Source organism: Camelina sativa, chromosome 12 (assembly GCF_030686135.1).
Source record: "Camelina sativa cultivar CO46 ecotype springtype chromosome 12, ASM3068613v1".
In the NCBI taxonomy this organism is placed as follows: Eukaryota; Viridiplantae; Streptophyta; class Magnoliopsida; order Brassicales; family Brassicaceae; genus Camelina; species Camelina sativa.
The window spans coordinates 37492438-37513515 of NC_141891.1; the positions used below are offsets into that span (position 1 = coordinate 37492438).

General features: G+C 37.4%; 2 protein-coding genes and 4 pseudogenes across 3 annotated transcripts; 5 read left to right on the top strand and 1 right to left on the bottom strand.

Moving 5' to 3' along the window:
• The first annotated feature begins 1731 nt into the window (after nt 1-1731).
• LOC104730185 (disease resistance protein RML1A-like) lies at nt 1732-5489 on the top strand. The gene is made up of 4 exons (XM_010449320.2): nt 1732-2244; nt 2345-3461; nt 3637-3933; nt 4058-5489. Exons 1-4 carry the CDS (start codon nt 1772-1774, stop codon nt 5399-5401), a joined length of 3231 nt encoding a protein of 1076 aa, XP_010447622.1. The 5' UTR covers nt 1732-1771; the 3' UTR covers nt 5402-5489.
• An 818-nt stretch (nt 5490-6307) lies between these two features.
• On the bottom strand, nt 6308-6736 carry LOC147933258 (uncharacterized protein At2g29880 pseudogene; annotated as a pseudogene).
• A 329-nt stretch (nt 6737-7065) lies between these two features.
• LOC147933259 (uncharacterized) lies at nt 7066-7870 on the top strand. The gene is made up of 2 exons (XM_087477362.1): nt 7066-7288; nt 7401-7870. Exons 1-2 carry the CDS (start codon nt 7099-7101, stop codon nt 7868-7870), a joined length of 660 nt encoding a protein of 219 aa, XP_087333488.1. The 5' UTR covers nt 7066-7098.
• Nucleotides 7871-8464: 594 nt separating this feature from the next.
• On the top strand, nt 8465-13092 carry LOC104730174 (disease resistance protein RML1A-like; annotated as a pseudogene). Its single transcript, XR_015575408.1, has 5 exons — nt 8465-9073; nt 9199-11783; nt 11941-12126; nt 12295-12359; nt 12830-13092. The product of XR_015575408.1 is annotated as a disease resistance protein RML1A-like (transcript).
• Nucleotides 13093-13794: 702 nt separating this feature from the next.
• On the top strand, nt 13795-14745 carry LOC104754375 (putative CCR4-associated factor 1 homolog 8 pseudogene; annotated as a pseudogene).
• A 4612-nt stretch (nt 14746-19357) lies between these two features.
• LOC104754365 (putative FBD-associated F-box protein At1g05080 pseudogene) lies at nt 19358-20919 on the top strand (annotated as a pseudogene).
• The last annotated feature ends 159 nt before the right edge of the window (nt 20920-21078 follow it).

A 21078-nucleotide genomic window follows, 5' to 3' on the forward strand; every position in this document is an offset into this window, starting at 1 on the left:
AGTAGAAAGTTACCTGAGTAACAGCAGTAACACTCTCAATAAAAGGAGTAGAGCTAGGTTGACCCTGATAAAGAAACATTCCTCAAATCAGTTACTTTTCTAAAACAATATTAGAAAGAACAAGAGAATGAGTTTACTAAAAATACCTGCTCTACAATCTCACAAAAATCCTCAACAGTAACACATAGATGAAGAACTCCTCCACTTTGTGCATATTTGAGTTTAAAAGCTTCAAGCTGCCTATCATTTCTAATAAAGATAGGAATACTACCTATAGTAGAAGACTTAGCAGGCAATGAATAACTAAGCTTTAAACATTGTGCCTGAATATCAATGTCAAAATCTTCTAATAGAACTTTTACCAACTCACTAAATCTAGTATTCTCATCAATGTTAATCAAAGAAGCTCCCCTTTCATTATCCATCTCAAATTCCCAATGAATGTTGTTGTTCAACTTCCACAAACCACATACTGAATACAATTCAATCATTTGTACACCGAAACAAATCCTGAAAAAACAAACCAATAAAACTACATTAAAAGAAGAGAGATCCGAACAACTATATCAAAGAATAACAGTAGATGTCCAAAGATCTAATAAAGGACATTATTATCACGAACAGATCTAAAAGAGCAAGTGTTAAGACCTAAAAAAATTCTGACATCTAATTTGAAATCGAAACAACTATCTAATAGCTAACACAAAATTGAAATTGAAATCAAAACAAAAATACAGAAACAAGCTTACACGATGGGAGAAAAAGACTTTATTATCACGAACAGATCTAAAAGAGCAAGTGATTAAGACCTAAAAAGATTCAATTTATAACGGCGGAGGAGAGATTTGCTTTATAAGACCTAAAAATTCAATTGCTCAATACGATGGTAGAAGAAGAGACGAAGACGAAGACGATGGGAGAAACAATGATAACGGCGGAGGAGAGATCCGACCGGAGAAGGAGAGAAGAAGAGACGAAGAAGACGAAGACGAAGTAGGTCGACGGTGAAGGTATAATTATAAAACAAGGGCAAAAATGTCTTTTAAAAATAATGGAAGGGTAAAATTAAAAATGATCATGAAAGGGGGTATTATTAAAAAGGGGTATCAAAGAAAGGGCATTAGTAACAAATTCTCATGTTTTCATCTATTAAAACATATTATTTTTATAAAGTCTATAATAGATATTTGATTTCATTTTTACTTGAAAAAGTGTTGAAACATTTTATATCTTTAAATTGTTTTAATCTTAAATCTTACTCTTTTTTTTCTTAAATCTTTTATTTAAATTTAACTTTGTTATACTGATGTTAAAAGAAATGTAAATCTCATATGGTATCTCAACGAGAAGGACCTCTTCGATTAACTCGGACTTGCATTCCACCAGCGATGTGAGCCGTGAGCAACGGCACAAAAACCGGTTTATCCGTATGGAAGCCACAACATACTTTCTTGGAAGCATGCTTTCTTTTGTATTTAAATCAGAAGTATATAATCTTTTGAGTATAACAAAAGTTACATTCAAATTTCTTCGAAATTTCTTTTCTCATTACGCGTTTTGCTTAAATAAATAAACAAATTAAACATTGTGATACTTTATTCAAAACCATGGAAAATGTATATTTGTCAAGTTTAATTAATACGTTTGTGATTTTTAAATTGATTGTAATTAGACTTTCGAAGAAGACCTCCTCTGTAGTCAATAAAAAGACTTGCAAAGAGCGGCGTCTAAGAAATACACAGAAATATTCTCTCCATTGTAGTAGCTTCTCATGGCTTCTTCTTCTTCGTTCACAACTCGCATCAGGAGATACCAAGTCTTTCCGAGTTTCCACGGTCCAGATGTCCGTAAAGGATTTCTCAGTCATTTACAAAATCACTTTGCAAGCAAAGGTATCACGACGTTCAAGGACCAGGAGATCGAGAGAGGTCAGACGATTAGACCTGAGCTCGTACTAGCGATTAGACAATCACGAGTCTCGATTGTGTTGCTCTCGGAGAAGTATGCTTCGTCCAGCTGGTGTTTAGATGAACTCGTTGAAATCTTGAAGTGTAAAGAAGCTTTTGGGCAGAATGTGATGACTATTTTTTACCAAGTTGATCCGTCAGATGTACGGAAACAGAGGGGAGACTTCGGGAGCGCTTTCGAAAAGACTTGTCAAGGGAAAACTGAAGAGGTGAAGCAGAGTTGGAGCAAAGCTTTGACCGATGTCGCAAACATAGAAGGGGAGCACTCTCTTAATTGGTATGTCTTCACTGCTTTATCTTCTTTCTCAAGCAATGCTTCAGTTTTTTTTGAAATTTAGACCCACCATATAAACGCCATATTGTTTTACTTTTGTAAGGGCTAATGAAGCAGAGATGATCCGAAAGATTGCTTCAGATGTTTCAAACAAAATGAATATCACACCGTCCAGGGATTTTGACGGGATGGTGGGACTTGAAGCTCACTTGAAAAAACTGAACTCTTTGTTATGGCCTGGTTGTTATGATCCGAAGCCGAAGAACATTATTGGAATTTGGGGTCCTGCAGGGATTGGTAAGACAACCATTGCTAGAGCTTTATATAACCAACTCTCTGGTGGTTTTCAACTTAAATGTTTTATGGGGAACCTCAAGGGAAGTCTTAAGAGCATAGTGGGTGTCGATGGCCTTGAATCCAAGAAGTCTCTACAACAGCTCCTTCTGTCTAAGATTTTGAACCAAATGGATATAAAGACAGATCATTTAGGTGCAATAAGAGATCGGCTACAAGATCAAAGAGTGCTCATCATTCTTGACGATGTAGATGATCTAGAGCAGTTAGAGGTTTTGGCTGACAAACCTTCTTGGTTTGGTTCTGGAAGTCGGATCATCGTTACCACTGAAGATAAGAAGATTCTGAAGGCTCACGGAATTCAAGATATCTACCATGTGGATTATCCATCCGTGAAAGAAGCTGTTGAGATCTTATGTCTCTCTGCTTTCAAACAAACTTCTATACCAAGAGGTTTTGAAGAGCTTGTATATAAAGTAGCAAATCTTTGCGACTACCTTCCATTAGGCCTTTGTGTCGTGGGTTCATCTTTGCGTGGGGAGAGCAAGCACGAGTGGGAACTTCAATTATCTAGGACCGAAACTAGCCTTGATGGAAAAATTGAGGACGTATTAAAAGTGGGCTATAATAGATTGTCGAAGAAAGATCAATCTCTATTCCTTCACATTGCATGCTTCTTCAACAATGAAGTCGTTGGTTATGTGATATCTATGCTTTCTGACCGTAACTTGGATGTTGGAAATGGTTTAAAGACCCTAGAAGATAAATCTCTCGTGCATATATCTACTAATGGACGGATAGTGATGCACCACCATCTACTACAACAATTGGGTAGACAGATAGTTCTTGAACAGTTTGATGAAGCCGGGAAACGTCAATTTTTAATCGAGGCCGAAGAGATTCATGATGTACTGACAACGGAAACGGTAAGTTTAAGTTTATTCCCTATTTCTAGTGATAACAATTGCTAGATGTTCCCTATTTCTAGTGATAACAATTTCATCAGTTGTCTTTGGCAATATTTGCTATATATATATATATATATATTCCCTGTTTCTAGTGATAACAATTTCATCAGTTGTCTTTGGCAATATTTGGTAGGGTACTGGATCTGTCATAGGTATATCATATGATACATCCAATATCGGAGAGGTTTCTGTGAGTAAGGGGCCTTTTGAAGGAATGCGTAATCTCCGTTTCCTAAGAATATATAGGAGTTTGTTTGGTGGCAAAGGTACTTTGCAAATACCACAAGATATGGAGTATTTACCTCGTCTTAGGTTACTACATTGGGATCATTACCCGAGAAAAAATCTTCCTCCAAGATTTCAGCCGGAACGTCTCGTCCAACTTCATATGGAACACAGTTACTTCGAGAAGCTGTGGGGAGGAATCCAGGTTGGTATTTGATAAGATAAATCTTTTTTCTTGTTTTCTTGTCGTGCTTGATAAGATATATCTTGTGCTTCGAATGATTCTACCTAAATAAAGATATTTCTCATTTGTTGTGTTTAACATGCAGCCCCTTCCTAATCTGAAGAGCATAAATCTGAGCTTTTCTAGTAGATTGAAAGAAATCCCAAATCTTTCAAATGCTACTAATCTCGAGACGTTGAAACTTACGAAGTGCGCAAGTTTGGTGGAGCTTCCCTCCTCTATTTCTAGTCTACACAAACTGAGTAAGTTGAATATGAGGGGATGCTCCAAGCTACGTGTTATTCCCACCAACATCAACCTAGCATCTCTTGAGAAAGTTGACATGAGTTATTGCTCGAAATTGAGTAGATTTCCAGATATTTCCAGTAACATTAAGACTCTCCGTGTCGGAAAAACAAAGATAAAAGATGTCCCTCCATCAGTTGCTGGATGTTGGTCTCGTCTTGAGTGCCTTAAGATTGGCAGCAGCAGCCTCAAGAGATTAACACATGCCCCGCTAAGTATAACTTCGCTAGATCTTAGTAACAGTGATATAAAGATGATTCCAGATTGCGTCATAAATCTCCCGCATCTAATAGGTCTTATCGTCGTAAACTGCAAGAAACTCGTGACAATTCAAGCTCTTCCTCCCTCGCTCGAAACCTTGAATGCAAACGACTGTGTATCACTCAAGAGAGTATGCTTCTCTTTCCATAACCCATTCATGATACTCACATTCTACAACTGCTTGAAACTGGATGAAGAATCAAGAAGAGTAATCATGCAACAATCAGTTTACGAGTATATATGCTTACCAGGTAAAGAAATCCCAGCAGAGTTCTGTCACAAAGCTGCAGGAAGGTCCATAACAGTCCCAGTGGCTCCAGGTACTTTCTCTGCTTCCTCAAGATTAAAGGCTTGCTTTCGAATTTTGCCAGTGGGACACCGATATCATAGTATAAGTTGTACTCGAATGAGCAAAAGAGGTGTTGCAATCAAAATCTGTGACTTGGCATGGTCTTCAGCGTGCCCTCCTCGGTCGGAACATCTGTTTATATTCCATGGTAAATTGTATCATGGACAACGAAACAGATGGCATCAAGAGGATGTCACTATAAGTGAGATTCTTTTTAAGTTCAACTGTTCCTTCGATGGCAATATTATCGAGTGTGGTGTACAGATCAAGACGGAGGAAGCTGAGGATAGTAGCAGCAGCAGCAGCGAAGCAGATAACTTTGAAACTGAGAGTAGCAGAAGCGAATCGGACTTTGAAACTGAGAGTAGCAGCAGCGAAGTGGACTACTACGACACTGAAGGCAACAACCACCACACATATGGAGATGAAGACTATGAAGCTGAAAGTTCAAAGTTATCAGATATGCTCAAATTTAGCATAGAGCTATTAAGAGATCAGGAACTAATCCAGAAGGATTATAGACTCAAACAATAGATTTATCAGTTATTTAATTATGCTAAACAGGAAGATTGTAATGAAATTGCAAAGTGAAAACAGAAAATAAAAGAGTTTTTAAGATAAATCAGTATTGTAATGAACAAAACGTATCACAATTTTGTCATTACACTAGGTTCTGACTTCTGCGTGATTGAATCCCTTCCAAAATAGTTAGATAACACCGTTTGGTTTAAAAGAGGGAAAAAAAAAGAAAAAGCCTTGTTATTGTTGCTTCGTCGCTTTGGGGACAATCTTAGGAGATGTGGAGTGGACGACGCTCTGTCTGCTTTGTGCTTTAAGTAATTTTCCCAGTTATTGACCAAGTGAAGTCAATTCTGGTTATTTTAATTTTGGGGGGTTATTGGATCCTTGATTTTAATGGATTTAGAAATCCAAGTTAAATCATGTGTTATTCAATCATTCATTTTAAAATCTTTATTAAAATTCTGTGTTATTGGATCTATGAATTCTAAATCCTAATTAAAATCACCCCTTATTCATTATTAAAGATTTGAGTATGGATTTGATTTCATATTGGATTTGGATGGATTTGAAAATATATTTTAGTTATAAATATAGAGAATGAAATCCTTGGTCTCCACCTAGTTATTTGGGTGGATTTGGAAAAAAAAAAAATTACAATACGTAATAATAATAAAAGCTACGAACAAAACAGTGTTCATGCACTTAAAGATAATTCTTAAAAACACAGCAAAACAAACGTGTTCATGCACGAACATAACGTACGTAACATGATAATCATGATAATCATGATAAATATCGGACATGTAAATTATTATGAAGCACCTAATAATTATAGTAGAAGACAAAAATCATGAAGCACTTAATAAAAATAATTCAACTTATAAAGAGAAAACAGAAAGGGTGATCCCCTAATAATAATTAGCACTCCATCACGTTACGCTTAATCCAACCATAACGCTCATCAGTGGACATGCTAACAAAGACTTCTTTTATTCCTAATTGGTGAATCACTTTGACTGCATCGTAACGAACGTTTTCTTCCAAATTAGGAACTTCTTTGATAGCTTCCCATACATTATTTCTTTTCTTCTCGACCTCTCTTTGTTCAGCTTCTCTTTGTTGTCTTGTTTCTCTTTCTTGTATTAGATCGAAGATTTTATGAGTTACTGTTGTCAATGAGTTCATCTCAGCATGGACATCTGTTGAACCTTCAGATTGACTTGATGGTTCACTTACATTGTTAGTATTGCTTCTATGCTTCTTTCTTAAAGGTAGTTTGTCTAGAGGGCCCCTTGCATTGCTGCATACAAAAGACGAAGGTGTTTCATGGTCTTCCTCGACATCCATAGAAAAATTTTCAGTAGAACTTGTTTGCTTTTTTCCTGCAGTTCCACTTGTTTCAGCATCTGTACCATCACCTAATCCAATAGCATTCCCACCGGTTGCTACGTTGTCCTCAAATATGATTTTGAGATAATCAAATTCTTCAAACGTTTCATTTTGGAATTTTTTGAAATTCGGATGCCCCTAAAATAAAAGAAAAATAATTTAGCATAATTACAAATATCTAAACATTTAGCATAATTACAAATATTTAGCATAATTACATAATTACAAATAATTTAGCATAATTCCAAAATATTTCATTTTGGAATTTTTTATTTATTTAGGATTGTGTTGGAGCTATTGATGGTACACATATCCTTGCAATGGTACCAACAAAAAAAGCGCCTTCTTATCGTAACAGAAAAGGTGATATATCGCAAAATGTGTTGGCTGCTTGTAATTTTGATCTTGAATTCATGTATGTGCTTAGTGGATGGGAAGGTTCAGCTCATGACTCAAAAGTATTAAATGATGCTTTGACAAGGAACACTAATCGACTACAAGTTCCAGAAGGTATGTACATGTCTTTCTATTGTAAATATGTTTTCTCAACATGACAAGTGTTTCTATTGTAAATATGTTTTCTCAACATGACAAGTGACTGTATATTATTATTGTACTTCAGGAAAGTTTTATGTAGTAGATTGTGGATTTCCAAATCGTCGAAACTTTTTAGCTCCTTATCGTGGTGTCAGATATCATCTACAAGAATTTTCTGGGCAAAATTCACAACCAGCAAATGCAAAAGAATTGTTTAACCATCGTCATGCATCCCTAAGGAACGTGGTTGAAAGAATATTTGGTATTTTCAAATCTCGATTTGCAATCTTTAAGTATGCACCTCCTTTTCCTTATAAGACACAAACAGAGCTTGTACTTGCATGTGTTGGTTTACATAATTTTCTGCGAAAGTTTTGTCGAACGGATATTTTTCCAGAAGAAATCGAGAATGCAGAAGAAGTTGTCGAAGAAATTAATGACGATGATAATGCTGAAGTACTTACAACCCAAGAACAACAAAGAGAATATGCCAATGAGTGGAGAGAGACAATAGCATCAAACATGTGGACTGATTCACTTGAGAATGCTACATGAGAAATTATTTTTATAAGTTCTATTTCTTTTATAACTTTTGAATTCTATTCTCTAGGATTTTCAAATCCACTTTCTTTGACTTTCAAATCCACATTGTTTGATTTTCAAATCCATATTATTTGATTTTAAAATCCATGGATTCCATGTAGATTTCCAAATCTTATAAGGATTTCTAAATCCATTAAAATCAAGGATCCAATAACCCCCCTTAGTCAAACGTTTCCATACCGAACCTATCTAAACAAAAAAAATTCCATACCTACTAAATAAGACCAAACCCGAGTTAAAAAAAGAAAAAATAGACTGTTATTTATGGGTCAAGCTCGGCCCATTTATGACTATAACCCAACTTGTCTGCTAGCCTAGTGGTTTGGTTCTTCTTCTTCTTCCACTCGTCGTCTCTGGGGACTTGACTGTTGTCATCTCTGAGAGCTAAATCTGATTTTCAAATGTTTCTTCGCCGACAATATGGCCAGTGCCCAGTGGTCCTCAACGGCTATGGTTCAATTGATTTTAATTTCAACTGTGCAAAATCAATTTCGGCAGTGGTCCTCTACCTCGTTCCATGGGGTTCTCGACGACTTTGGGGAGTCATGTTTTTGTATTTTTCCTTACAGTTTCATACAAATTCCTTTGACAATTTCTCTTCCCCTTTTACGTGTTTTGCTAACATTATATAAAAGAAGGGATTTTGTTTCTTCATAACTTATCCAAAACCTTCTTCTTCTTCAATCTCTCTCATGGCTTCTTCTTCGTCTCGCATCAAGAGATACCATGTCTTTCCGAGTTTTCACGGCCCAGACGTCCATAGAGGGTTTCTCAGTCATTTACACAATCAATTTGCAAGCAAAGGTATAACGACCTTCAAGGATCAAGGCATCGAGAGAGGCCACACGATCGGACCTGAGCTCGTGCAAGCGATTGGAGAATCTCGAGTCTCGATCGTTGTGCTCTCCAAGAAGTACGCTTCTTCTAGCTGGTGTTTAGATGAATTGGTTGAGATCTTGAGATGTAAGGAAGCTCAAGGGCAGATTGTGATGACCATCTTCTATGACGTTGATCCTTCTGATGTACGGAAACAGAGCGGAGACTTCGGGAGCACTTTCGACAAGACTTGTCAATGGAAAGCTGAGGAGGTGAAGCAGAGATGGATCGAAGCTTTGGCATATGTTGCAACCATTGCTGGGGAACACTCTCTAACTGGTTTGTTGTTTCTTTTTGCTCAATGTAATACGAAAATGTATTTTTTTTTTTTTTTAATCTGTCTTCTTCATCAATGTTTCAATGGTGAAGTTTCTATAATGTAAAATTTTGTTCCTTTTGGTTAGGGATGATGAAGCGGCAATGGTTGAAAAGATAGCCACGGATGTTTCGTCCAAACTGAATTTTACACTACTGTCAAGGGATTTTGATAGGTTTGTTGGGATGGAAGCTCACTTGACAAAACTGAACTTTTTGTTATGCCTGGAAAGTGATGAAGTCAAGATGATTGGCATTTGGGGTCCTGCGGGAATTGGTAAGTCCACCATTGCTGGAGCTCTATATAACCAACTCTCTAGTAGTTTTAGATTTAAATGCTTTCTGGGGAACCTCAAGGGAGGTTTTAAGAGTATAATGGGTGTTGATGACCATGATTGCAAGTTGCGGTTGCAAAACCAACTTCTATCTGAGATTTTGAGCCAAAAGGATATGAAGATACATCATTTAGGCGCAATAAAAGAATGGCTTCAAGATCAAAGAGTACTCATTATTCTTGATGATGTAGATGATCTAGAGCAATTAGAGGTTTTGGCTAAAGAAACTAATTGGTTCGGTCAGGGAAGTCGGATCATCATTACCACAGAGGATAAGAAGATTTTGAAGGCACACAAGATTCATGATATCTACCATGTGGATTTTCCATCCATGAATGAAGCTCTTGAGATTTTATGTCTCTCTGCTTTCGGAAAAAGTTCTATACGAGATGGTTTTGAAGATGTTGCATTTAAAGTAGCAATGCTTTGCGGTTATCTTCCCTTAGGCCTTTGTGTTGTGGGTTCATCTTTGCGTGGGGAGAGCAAGCACGAGTGGGAACTTCAGTTATCTAGGATCGAAACTAGTCTTGATAGAAAAATTGAGGACACATTAAGGGTGGGATATGACAGATTGTCTGTGAAAGATCAATCTCTATTTCTTCACATTGCATGCTTCTTCAACTACAAAAGTGTTGATTACGTGACAATTATGCTCGCTGACAGTAACTTGGATGTCGAAAATACGTTGAAGAGTTTAGCTGTGAAATCTCTTGTGCATATTGATGGCTGGATAGTGATGCACTCTCTACTACAACAATTCGGTTAGCAAATAGTTTCTCAACAGTCTGGCGAACCGGGAAACGTCAGTTTTTAATTGAGGCCTAAGAGATTCGTGATGTACTAAGAAATGAAACAGTAAGTTCGGACATATATACATTCCCTAGAAAATTGCCTACTTTTGTTTGTGATATTTGACAGGGGATCTGTCATAGGTATATCATTAGATATGTCCAATATCGGTGAGTTTCTCTTGCGAATTATCTTACCCTCGTTGTAACTAATTATGTATCGCTCAAGAGTGTAAGTTTCTCTTCACATGAGTATGCAGCAATACTCAACTTCCGAAACTGTTTGAAAATGGATGAAGTATCAAGAAGAGTAATCATACAATTATGGTGTAGTAATTATGTATGCATACCCGGTAGTGAGATCCCGGCAGAGTTCACTCACAAAGCTACAGGAAACTGCATAACTATCCCTACGAGTTTGGGTGGTGAGGGGACTTTCCCAAGATTTAAGGTTTGCCTCCTGCTTCCACCAATCGAGGTCTGCGATATAAGTCAAATAGTTTGTCTGTACATCTGTTAATATTTTTTGGGAGATTGTTTATAAAACCCAGATTCCTTGAAGCAGATGGGACTACGAGAGAAATTATATATATGGACTTCAGCTGCACAGAGCACTTCGACGAGATAATTGAGTGTGAAGCGGAAGTCACTACAAGCGAAAGTCTATTTGAGTTCTGCTGGGTGGGACAAGATGAAAATATTATTGAGTGTGGTGTACAGATCTTGGACTACTTTGAAACTGATAGTAGCAGCAGTGAAGTGGACTATTTCATTGGTGAGAGTAGCAGCAGCGAAATGGAAAACCTTGAAACTGTTGGCAACAGTGATGTGGACTACTTTGTAACTGAGAATAGCAGAAGCGAAGTGGACTACACAGCTACAAAAGTGGACTACTTTATAACTAAGAGAAGCAGCAGCAAAGACTATTTTGAAGCTGAGAGTAGTAGCAGTAAAGAGGATTACTTTGAAGCTGAAAGTGGCAGCAGCAAAGAGGACTATTTTGAATCTGAGAGTAGTAGCAGCAAAGAGGATTACTTTGAAGCTGAAAGTGGCAGCAGCAAAGAGGACTATTTTGAATCTGAGAGTAGTAGCAGCAAAGAGGATTACTTTGAAGCTGAAAGTAGCAGCAGCAAAGAGGACTATTTTGAATCTGAGAGTAGTAGCAGCAAAGAGGATTACTTTGTAGCTGAAAGTAGCAGCAGCAAAGAGGACTACTTTGAAGCTGAGAGTAGTAGCAGCAAAGAGATTACTTTGAAACTGAAAGTAGCCGTAGAAAAGTGGACTACTTTGTAGCTGAGAGTAGTAGCAACAAAGTGGATTACTTTGAAACTGAAAGTAGCAGCAACAAACTGGACTACTTTGAAGCTGTGAAGGTCTTACTAGTTGAGAAGATCAAAAACAGTAAACATACAGGTCACTAGAGTTGGTTTAGGAAAGTTGGTCTGAGGAAGAAGAAGACAAAGATAAATACGACCTACAAACTTCTCATGTAATCTCATGAGGCCAAACCAGTCTGAGGATCAGTGGTTAGACCAAACCCCCTGAAAAGAGGTAAGTCATTCCTTAGCTTCCTCGCCATCTTCATGATAGTTTGATCTCATATAAAGTAACCTCTTTCTTTAAATATTCTGTAGTAGTCACAATTTTCCTACTAAATAAAATACCGATCATATTATGGAATGATACTATTTTCAATTTTTCACTACAGAGAGTACATAAGCAACGTTCCATGCATTTCCACAGTTTTGTGACTCTGGAGAAAAAAACAAGGAGAATAATTATACAGAAACTCTTAAAAGAAAACTTGTGAAAGTAAGACGGAGGAGGAGAAGCTGAGATGGAGTAAAGCTTTGACTGTTGTTGCAAGCATAGAAGGGGAACATTCTCTAAAAGGGTTTGTAGTTTCTTTTGGTTCATTATCTTAGAGTGCTTGTATCTTTCTTAATCGTTTCTTCTGTGGTAAAGTTTTGTTACATATCATCTCTTTTGGGTTTTTTTTTTGCATTTGTTTTCTAGACTTCGTTTTATCTTTCTCTAAGTTTTGTGACGTGGGTTTTTACAGGAGGATACGTTGTGCAGCAAGATAAATTGCCGAATTACGTAGTCCCTGACCTCACCGGGTTTAAGGTTTGTCATTTCACCCTCTAAACTCTTTTGTTCCTTCTGTCTGTGATTTTTCCATTATGTTGATTGCATCTTGACTGAATGTGAGAACCAAACATTAGTGAGAAATCTTCTTACAAGTCTTATTGGTCGAAGCTCCCTAGGTTTGTGATCCTGATAAATCTTGTTGTTTGTTGTAAGTTTTTGTGTTAGGAAACCTATAATGTCTTGCTTACTTAATGCATTTAGCTCTCCTGAAAAATAAGTAGCCGAGAGTATGTTGCTTTCATCGTAATTGAACACGAGTACCAAAACATTAGTGATATCCTCATAGAAAACTTCTTACAAGTCGTATTGGTGGAAGCTCGTTAGGGGTATTGATCCTGATAAATGTTAAGTACCTGAAATAGGTGGGAATGCTTACTTAATTACATTAAGCTTGTTGTTGTGTGACTAGGCTGCTCTGCTAATGAATATCTATTTGGATTATACAGCTGAAACCATATGTATCTCAGTGCCCTTTACAAGTCAACACAAACGAGTCAACCGAAGCTTCCAAGTAACCATCAGGAGATAGAGGTCAACGGGAGTGGGCAGCTGCTGCAGACATAATGGAAGGGAACGAATCATCTGGCATAATAGCAGTATAAAGAGTCACTTCTAATATGAGTGTGAAGCTTGCAAACACTACTAGTCAGCATAAGTTGTATATGTTATTGTTACTATTAAAAGATTAATAAACATAAGTTGATCACTATGAATCAGTACTGAAACAGAGTTGAAAACAGAGGATGTTAGATACTTGTCATGCGTTATGCAAAATCCCATATAAATAAAGTAAACATGTATGAAAACTTCATTAGGCATCACAGTTTTTAGCAAGAAAGAACTAAGACAATGTGTATATTTCGAAAATAATAGACAAGATTGGTTGAATTAAGATATAACAACAACAACAACAACAAGACATAAGATTGTTACAGCTAAACAAAATGAGATGTTCCTAAACAAAAATACATAAAAGGTTTTATTATGTTGAGTTTGTATAGTTTTTATTATGTTGAGTTTTATGTCTTGTGACACTCAAAGTGATGACATATATTGAGAAAATGGTTTAATTCACTTTTATATCTTTTAATAACCAAAACAAAAATAAATAAAGATGTCCAAAATTCCATAATGGAAAATAAATTCTCTAATTGTAACTAACCAAAAAAAAAAAAAAAAAAAAATCGAACCTCCCTATCTGTTTTTGTAAAAGAAATATTGGTATTCATGTAATTATCAGAAAAAAAAAATTCAAACGGTCATATAAAGGGGAATAATAAAATCAATAATATTGGAAAAAGGAAATTTTCCTTTTCTCCAAAAATACTAAAACTATATGTATCGTTGTTCTCTTATTTTTGTTTTTTTCACACGCTCCTACTATACCAACAAAAAAAAAACAGAGATGACGATGAGTATGATGAAAAATTGCCGTGAGATTTGGATGTGGAATCGTAATGAAGAGATGAATTCGATCAGAAATTGTTTAAGAAACTATCGATTTATAGCGTTTGATACTGAGTTTCCAGGTAGTTTAAGAGATACACCACAACAAGCTTCGGACGATCAACGATACATAGACATGAGTTTCAGCGTAAACAAAACGAAACTGATCCAGTTAGGTCTGACTCTGTTCGACAGCAACGGAAGAGTCGGTGGAACTTGGGAGATCAATTTCTCTGATTTCGGAGATGCTGAAGACGCGAGAAACAACAAGTCCATCGAGTTCCTAAAACGCAACGGTCTAGATCTGAAGAAGATTAGGGCACAAGGAATTGAAATCGACGGTTTCTTCAATGATCTCTCTTGGATTCTGAAGAGGACGAGGAACATCACTTGGGTGACGTTTCACGGGTCGTATGATATCGCATATATGTTGAAGTGTTTCACCAGAGGAGAGTCTTTACCCGTGACTGCTGCGATGTTTGCGAAAGCCGTAGCTAGAACCCTCGGCTCTGTTTTTGACCTTAAAGCTATCGCCGGTAGATACGAAGGGCTTGGTTGCCGTTTAGGGCTAGAGCATTTAGCGGATGCGTTGGGACTTGACCGTGTTGGTACTGCTCACCACGCCGGTTCAGATAGCGAATTAACCGCTAGGGTTTTCGTTAAGATGACTAAGATCTTCCCCGATGTGCAAGAGGCCGAAGGCTTTGTTTATGGACTCGGCTATAGAATCATCTCTGATCGTCTAAAGCACAGACAACAACAGAACCACCTTGAGATGATGACCAGATGCTACGGTCCACTACCACCACCACCGCCGCCTCCTCCACCACCGTTTCCGCTACTAACTCCGATGTTTGTTCCTGGGTTTCCTCCTTTTGGTGATTTTGGCTATGCGCCTAGCTTATGTATGTATTAAAATCTCAAGGAAAACACTGCTTAATTAGTCCTTACCTTAACTTTGATGTGTTTAGTAGTGTTAGTCAACAACACATCTCTTCCTGTTAGTATTGTCTCAGATTAATGTAACTGTTTGTATCCGATTTGATTTTGATGAAAAGATGAGTTTTTTTCTATTGTTTAGTTCCACACTTTTGTCTTTCTTTCTTGACAAATTTCTCAGAATCTGCAGTGACTGTTTTCCCTATTGATGAAGTCTCTTTGAGAGCTTAAATTTTTTATAATTATCTCAAGACAAGTTTAATTTGTGTAAGAATTAAGATGGTAGTGAAGCATTAAACAAGACAAGAAGTTTCTCTGCAACCGGATCACTGGTAAGCATATATAAGAAGAAGAAGAAGGATGTTGCAGGCTCTGCAACCGGCTTCAGATCCTACAACGGGGATCTCAGTCCGGATGGAACAACCAAAGCCACGTGAAGTGGTGATGAAGAGAAGAGCCTGCACAGTGCAGAAAGAAAAGTGCAAGGCTGAAGGAAAAAAAAGAGCAAAGCCGAGACTAAGTCAGAGAAGAAAAGAAGGAAAAAGAGAAGGTGGTGACATGAGAGAACACCATCAAACCTTCAAAAACTTATTCACAACTGTACCTTAAAATAGGGAGATCTTCTGAAAAATAGCAATGAAGATGGAGTAGTGAAGGAGTTTTATGTCCTTGTTTGACAAAGTCTAGGTGAAGTTCAAAGATGCAGAGGAAGCATCACTTGTTGATGTTTAGAATGCATGTGATTCTTCAGCTGAAAGAAGAAGAAGAAGAAGTCGGAAAAGAGTCTGAGGTTGATGATTCGAGAAGCCTAATAAGCTAAGGTTAGAGAAAAACCAAAGTGGAGGATTGAAAGAACCAAAAGCCTAAGGCAAATAAAGCTAAGGTGAGGCTGTATAAACCAGTTGAGCCACGGGTTTTGGGGTTGCTCGTTGCTACTATGTATTCATTCCTTAAAAGGGAAAAAGACTGAAACAGCCAAAAGCCTAAGGCAAAGAAAGCTACGGTGAGGCTGTATAAACCAGTTGAGCCGCGGGTTTTGGGGTTGCTCGTTGCTACTATGTATTCATTCCTTAAAAGGGAAAAAGACTGATGAGATGGAGCAAAGCTTTGGAAGCGCTTTCATGAAAACATATCAAGGGAAAACTGAGGAAGTGAAGATGAGATGGAGCAAAGCTTTGGCTTAATTATGTGGCAACCATAGCCGGGGGGGAACACTCTCTAAACTGGTTTGTCCTTGTTTCTTTTGGTCTCAAATGAACAACATTCTCTAAAGTTTGTTTTTTCATATATAAAATCCTTTTTTTGTTTCCCATTTTTGTTAGGAAAGATGAAGCCGCCATCCTCAGGGGATTTTGAGGGGATGGAAGCTCACTTGACTAAACTGGACTCTTTGTTATGCTTGGAAAGTGATGCAGTGAAGATGATTGGAATTTGGGGTCCTGCAGGGATTGGTAAGTCCACCATTGCTAGAGCTCTTTATAATCAACTCTCTACGGATTTTGGATTTAAATGCTTTCTGGGGAACCTCAAGGGAATTTTTTAAGTGTATAATGGGTGTTGATTGCAAGTTGCAGTTGCAAAACCAACTTCTGTCCAAGCTTTTGAACCAACCAAGAATGAGGGTAAATCATTTAGGAGCAATAAAAGAACGGCTACAAGATCAAAAAGTAGTTATTATTCTTGATGATGTAGATGATTTAGAGAAGCTAGTGGCATTGGCTAAAAGAACCTTCTTGGTTTGGTTCTAGAAGTCGGATTATCGTTACCACAGAAGATAAAAAGATTTTGAAGGCACATGGCATTACCGATATCTACCTGTTCAGATCTTATTGCCTATCTGCTTTCAAGCACAGTTGGCCATGTTATGGTTTCGAAGAGCTTGCATATAGAGTAACAACGCTTTGCGGTTATCTTCCGTTAGGCCCGGAACGTCTTGTTGAACTCAACATGTCATCAAGCAATCTCAAGAAGCTGTGGGGAGGGATCAAGGTTGGTATTTAATATTCTTAAATGTGTTTCTAATGATTTCATATATATCTCATTTGTTGTGTATGACTATGCAGCCCCTCGCAAATCTCAAGGAGATAGATTTGGGACATTCCACATATATGATAGAAATCCCAAATCTTTCGAATGCTTCTAATCTTGAGACATTAAAAATTACGTCTTGCACAAGTTTGGTGGAGCATCCCTCTTCTATTATGAATCTACACAAACTGGAGAGGCTGGATGCGTCATGGTGATCTAAGCTACAAGTTATTCCCACCAACATCAACTTGGCATCTCTTGAGAAAGTTGACATGGCCTGTTGTTCGCGGTTGAGAAGTTTTCCAGATATCTCGAGTAACATTGAGACTCTCAATGTAACAAACACAAGGATCAATAGACGTTCCTCTGTCAATTGTTGGACGTTGGTCTCGTTGTGGGTGGCTTGGTATAGGTAGCAGAAACCTCACGACATTAACCTCTGTCCACCCTTAAGGCCATCTATGGTGAAGTCACCACAACCACTCAATCTAGTGATTACTCTCAACCACCTTCTTTTCATTACTAATCATCTGTGGTGTAGAACCTGTCTCTTAGATGTTTCTTTAGTACATATCTATACATACTAAAGTCATGTCTGTCTATATGTCTCACCAGTAAGTACTGGTTTCGTGACACAGTCAAGGAAGAGTCCAAAGTGTCTACCCTCAAGATCATGATTCGAGAGAGAGGTCGTAAAAGTAAAGATTAGCATTTAGTCTCATCGTTTGTAAACTAGTTTGGTAGCGAGTGTTTGTTGTTATGATCCTTGTTTGTTCCTCCTGGTGTTAGTAAACAGTGACCGAAGCTCCTAAGATAAAGTCAGATCAAGACCCTCTTTTGGGTTGATTGTTAAAGCTTTTCATTAAGGGTCGACCCATGATGAAACAATCCAATATTCTCTCTTTTGACATATGCAAAGTTCCGAGCCCAAACTCATATATACAATTTCATATATAGGTCAAGAACCAGAACGGGTAAATGGTCCCTCGAGTGCCTAAATGCAAGCAACTGTGAATGTTAATCCACAATTTTGTGAAGAAAAGTATTTTTTTCCACGGCTTTAATCTGATCTGTCAAGTCTTTCGCTGTCAGGATATCTGTTCAGAACCCTTGTACCTTAGTAATAACATTTTCAACTTCTCTTTTACTGTGAAACTGAGAGTAGCTAGTAGCCTAGTAGCACCCACCACATAAAGACTTTTATGAAACTTAATTAGAAAAGTTCACTTCCATAAAACTTAAAAAAAAAAAAAAAAAAAAAAGTTGCCTTAACAACAACACACAACAAGAAAGTAGAAACATTTAGTAGGAATAACATAAAACATTCAAATGATTCCAAAAACAAGAAATTTTTATTTCTTGTTAAGTAAGTAGTAGATATATCAAACTCCAGCGTTTGCAAACTTTGCCAAGAAAGTTTGTGTCTTCGCGGTCAAGCGAAGCACCTCAGCACTCAACTCCTTCCATCCATCAGTTAGCTATTTTCTTGTCTCAGGTCCAAGGTTCTTCAAGTTTTGAAACATCAAATTCTTTTGATGTTGACTCAAACCTTGAAACGATGTCACCGCCACCTCAAGTGCGTCCTTCAGAACACACAAATCAACCTCCATATCATTGTGACTCACCTCCTCATCCTCCTATTAAAATAACAAAGACGCTTATTAACATCTCGTTACGTATATAAGTAAAAGAAATATCAGACGTTTGCATAAACGAATAGAAGAAAAGTGAAAAGAGAAGGAACATGACACTCACACTCACATTTTTAGTATGTTCGATACTCTCCTCGGAAGCACAGTTTGTCTCTGAGTCAGATATTATGATCTCGTCTTCACGCCTACGTTTGTCTCTGGGTCGGAATTCGTAGCTACACGGGTAGGAGTCGTCGCTGCTGGTGTCATCACTTCTCTCATGATTAACCATTGATAAGTGACCAAAAAGAATCAAACTTGGCAACGTTTGAGAGTAGAAAAGCTAAAACTGCCGTGCCGATAGTGAGAGAGAAGAGTGCGAGTCTGTACTTAAACAAACCACTTGAAGAGCAAACGTTGTATTCCAAAAATGAGCTCTCTACCTCCTTTAATGTCCATTTTTTTTATTTTTTTGGGCGGCGACGCTTCAAAATCCATAAATAATGTCGACAACAACATTTTCAAATCTAGTATTTTTTTTAAAAAGAATGGATAAATATTTAAGACATGTTCGGCTAATATTTTTGTAAAATAGTCTCAATCGAATTGAAACTGTTAAGTCGAGATGTGAAGTTGTTAAATAAAGGAGGGTCTTTTGTAATATCGGTAAAATGTATAATGGAAGATATTAACATCGGCAACAAAATATTGTGTAAATGGAAAAATGGAAGCACAATAATCAAACATATTTTATTTAACTTTAAAAAAGGTAAATACAATGAAACAGAGAAAGAGAGAATCATAAAAGGATCATACGAACCGTCTAATATGTAAAAGAGAGAAGAAATGAATTACAAAAAAAAAACACTCTAGTATATTGGTGTAGTTCTCATTGAGAAAAAGATGATAAGAAACTCAATTGACAGTGCCGAACAGTTTGTGAAGCAAAGAATCATGAGCTGTTCGAGATATGGAGTTGAAGATAGGATCAGTGCATTGCCAGACGATTTGCTTGTGAGGATTTTGTCATTGGTTCCAACAAAGGATGCAGTGGCCACCATGATTTTATCAAAACGATGGCGAACTATATGGACGATGGTGCCACTACTTGAGTACACAGAGATCAAAGATGTGGTTACCCACCACAAAACAAAATCTCTCGGCCGTTTACTTGGCCGTTTATTTCGAAAAAGTAAGCGACCACGGTCTGTTTGGTGGTTTCTAAACGAGTCATTACGACTCCACAAGGCACCTAGATTAGAACGTTTAGATATAGAACTCGGTCGACATTGTCCTATTGATGCTAACGTGGGAAAGTGGATTGCAAGTGCGGTTGATCGCAGGGTTCGTAAACTAGGGTTCGATCTCATGTGGTCCACCGAACCAACTAGCTTGCCTAAAAGCCTTTATACATGTGATACGCTTGTGGCTCTCCGTCTTTCCAATAAGGTTTATGTAGACGTTTCATCTCCGGTATGCCTCCCATCCCTCAAATGTCTTGAGCTTGTCTCTGTGGTATACAAAGATGAGGATTCTGTTGTTAGGCTCTTATCGAGTTGTCCTATTCTTATATATTTGTATGTGGTGCGACATAACCAAGACAACGTGACAAAGTTTAGTGTAAAAGTGCCATCTTTAGAGATCTTTAAGTATTTCAACTGGAAACCAAAAGTAGAGGATATTGAAGGATCTTTGGTCATAGATTCAGAAAATTTAGAGGAATTCACCATCGGAGATTATTCGACAAACTCATGCTCGATTGAGAACAAGCCGCCTAGGCTTGATAAAGCAGTTATATACTATTACAAATATCCTGATGACAAATTTATGAAATATCTTTCCTCGGTCAGATATCTCGAGATATGTCTATGCGTTGTAACGGTACTTTTAATTTTAACCTCCCTTTATTTTTATATTTATTGTTATATATGATCACATTAATTGCCACCAGATTATACAACTTACTTATGTACGTGTTGTGTTCATATTGCAGGTTGCGTGGTGTCACGCCATCAACTTCTCACAACTTACAGATTGTACAATATGTCCTGATAATTCAGATTGGTTTGAGCCATCAATGTCTTTGCTTCAAAATTCTCCTGAAGTAGAAGTTCTTCTCATCGACCAGGTTTGTGCCTGCACATGCATTTAACAAAAGGGCAGTAAAAGAACATGCATGTTAATTGTTGTTTGCTTCCCAGGAACTTCTCGGGAGTGAAGATTTTCCAATTTCGTTCAAGCAACCGGATGATGTACCTCTATGCTTGTCAACGAAACTCGAGATCTTTGAGTGGAAAGAATATAGAGGAACAAGAGAAGAGAAACAAGTATTAAGATACATCCTTGCAAACTCCAAGTGTTTGAAGAGAGTTGAAATCTCCTTGAAACCAACATGGAAATGGAAAAAAAAGAAGATAACAAAGGAGTTAAAATCTATGTCTAGGATTTTAACATCAGCTCAGCTTTATATTGTTAAATCAGCAATTTTGTGAAAACTGGAGGATTCAAGGAGATCGAGTAATTTTGCACGGCTTTAATCGGCTCAGTCAAGTCTTTCGCTGTCAGGACATCTGTTCAGAACCCTTTGTAACTCAGTAATAACATTTTCAACTTCTCTTTCAATGTGAAACTGAGAGTAGCTAGTAGCCTAA

What these genes read in the sequence shown, in the direction of transcription:
- LOC104730185 (XM_010449320.2), top strand. Translation starts at nt 1,772, where the DNA reads ATGGCTTCTTCTTCTTCGTTCACAACTCGCATCAGGAGATACCAAGTC. An exon ending in GGGGAGCACTCTCTTAATTG is followed by an intron (nt 2,245 to 2,344) that starts GTATGTCTTCAC and finishes TACTTTTGTAAG; the next exon opens with GGCTAATGAAGCAGAGATGA. An exon ending in ATGTACTGACAACGGAAACG is followed by an intron (nt 3,462 to 3,636) that starts GTAAGTTTAAGT and finishes AATATTTGGTAG; the next exon opens with GGTACTGGATCTGTCATAGG.
- LOC147933259 (XM_087477362.1), top strand. Translation starts at nt 7,099, where the DNA reads ATGGTACCAACAAAAAAAGCGCCTTCTTATCGTAACAGAAAAGGTGAT. An exon ending in TCGACTACAAGTTCCAGAAG is followed by an intron (nt 7,289 to 7,400) that starts GTATGTACATGT and finishes ATTGTACTTCAG; the next exon opens with GAAAGTTTTATGTAGTAGAT.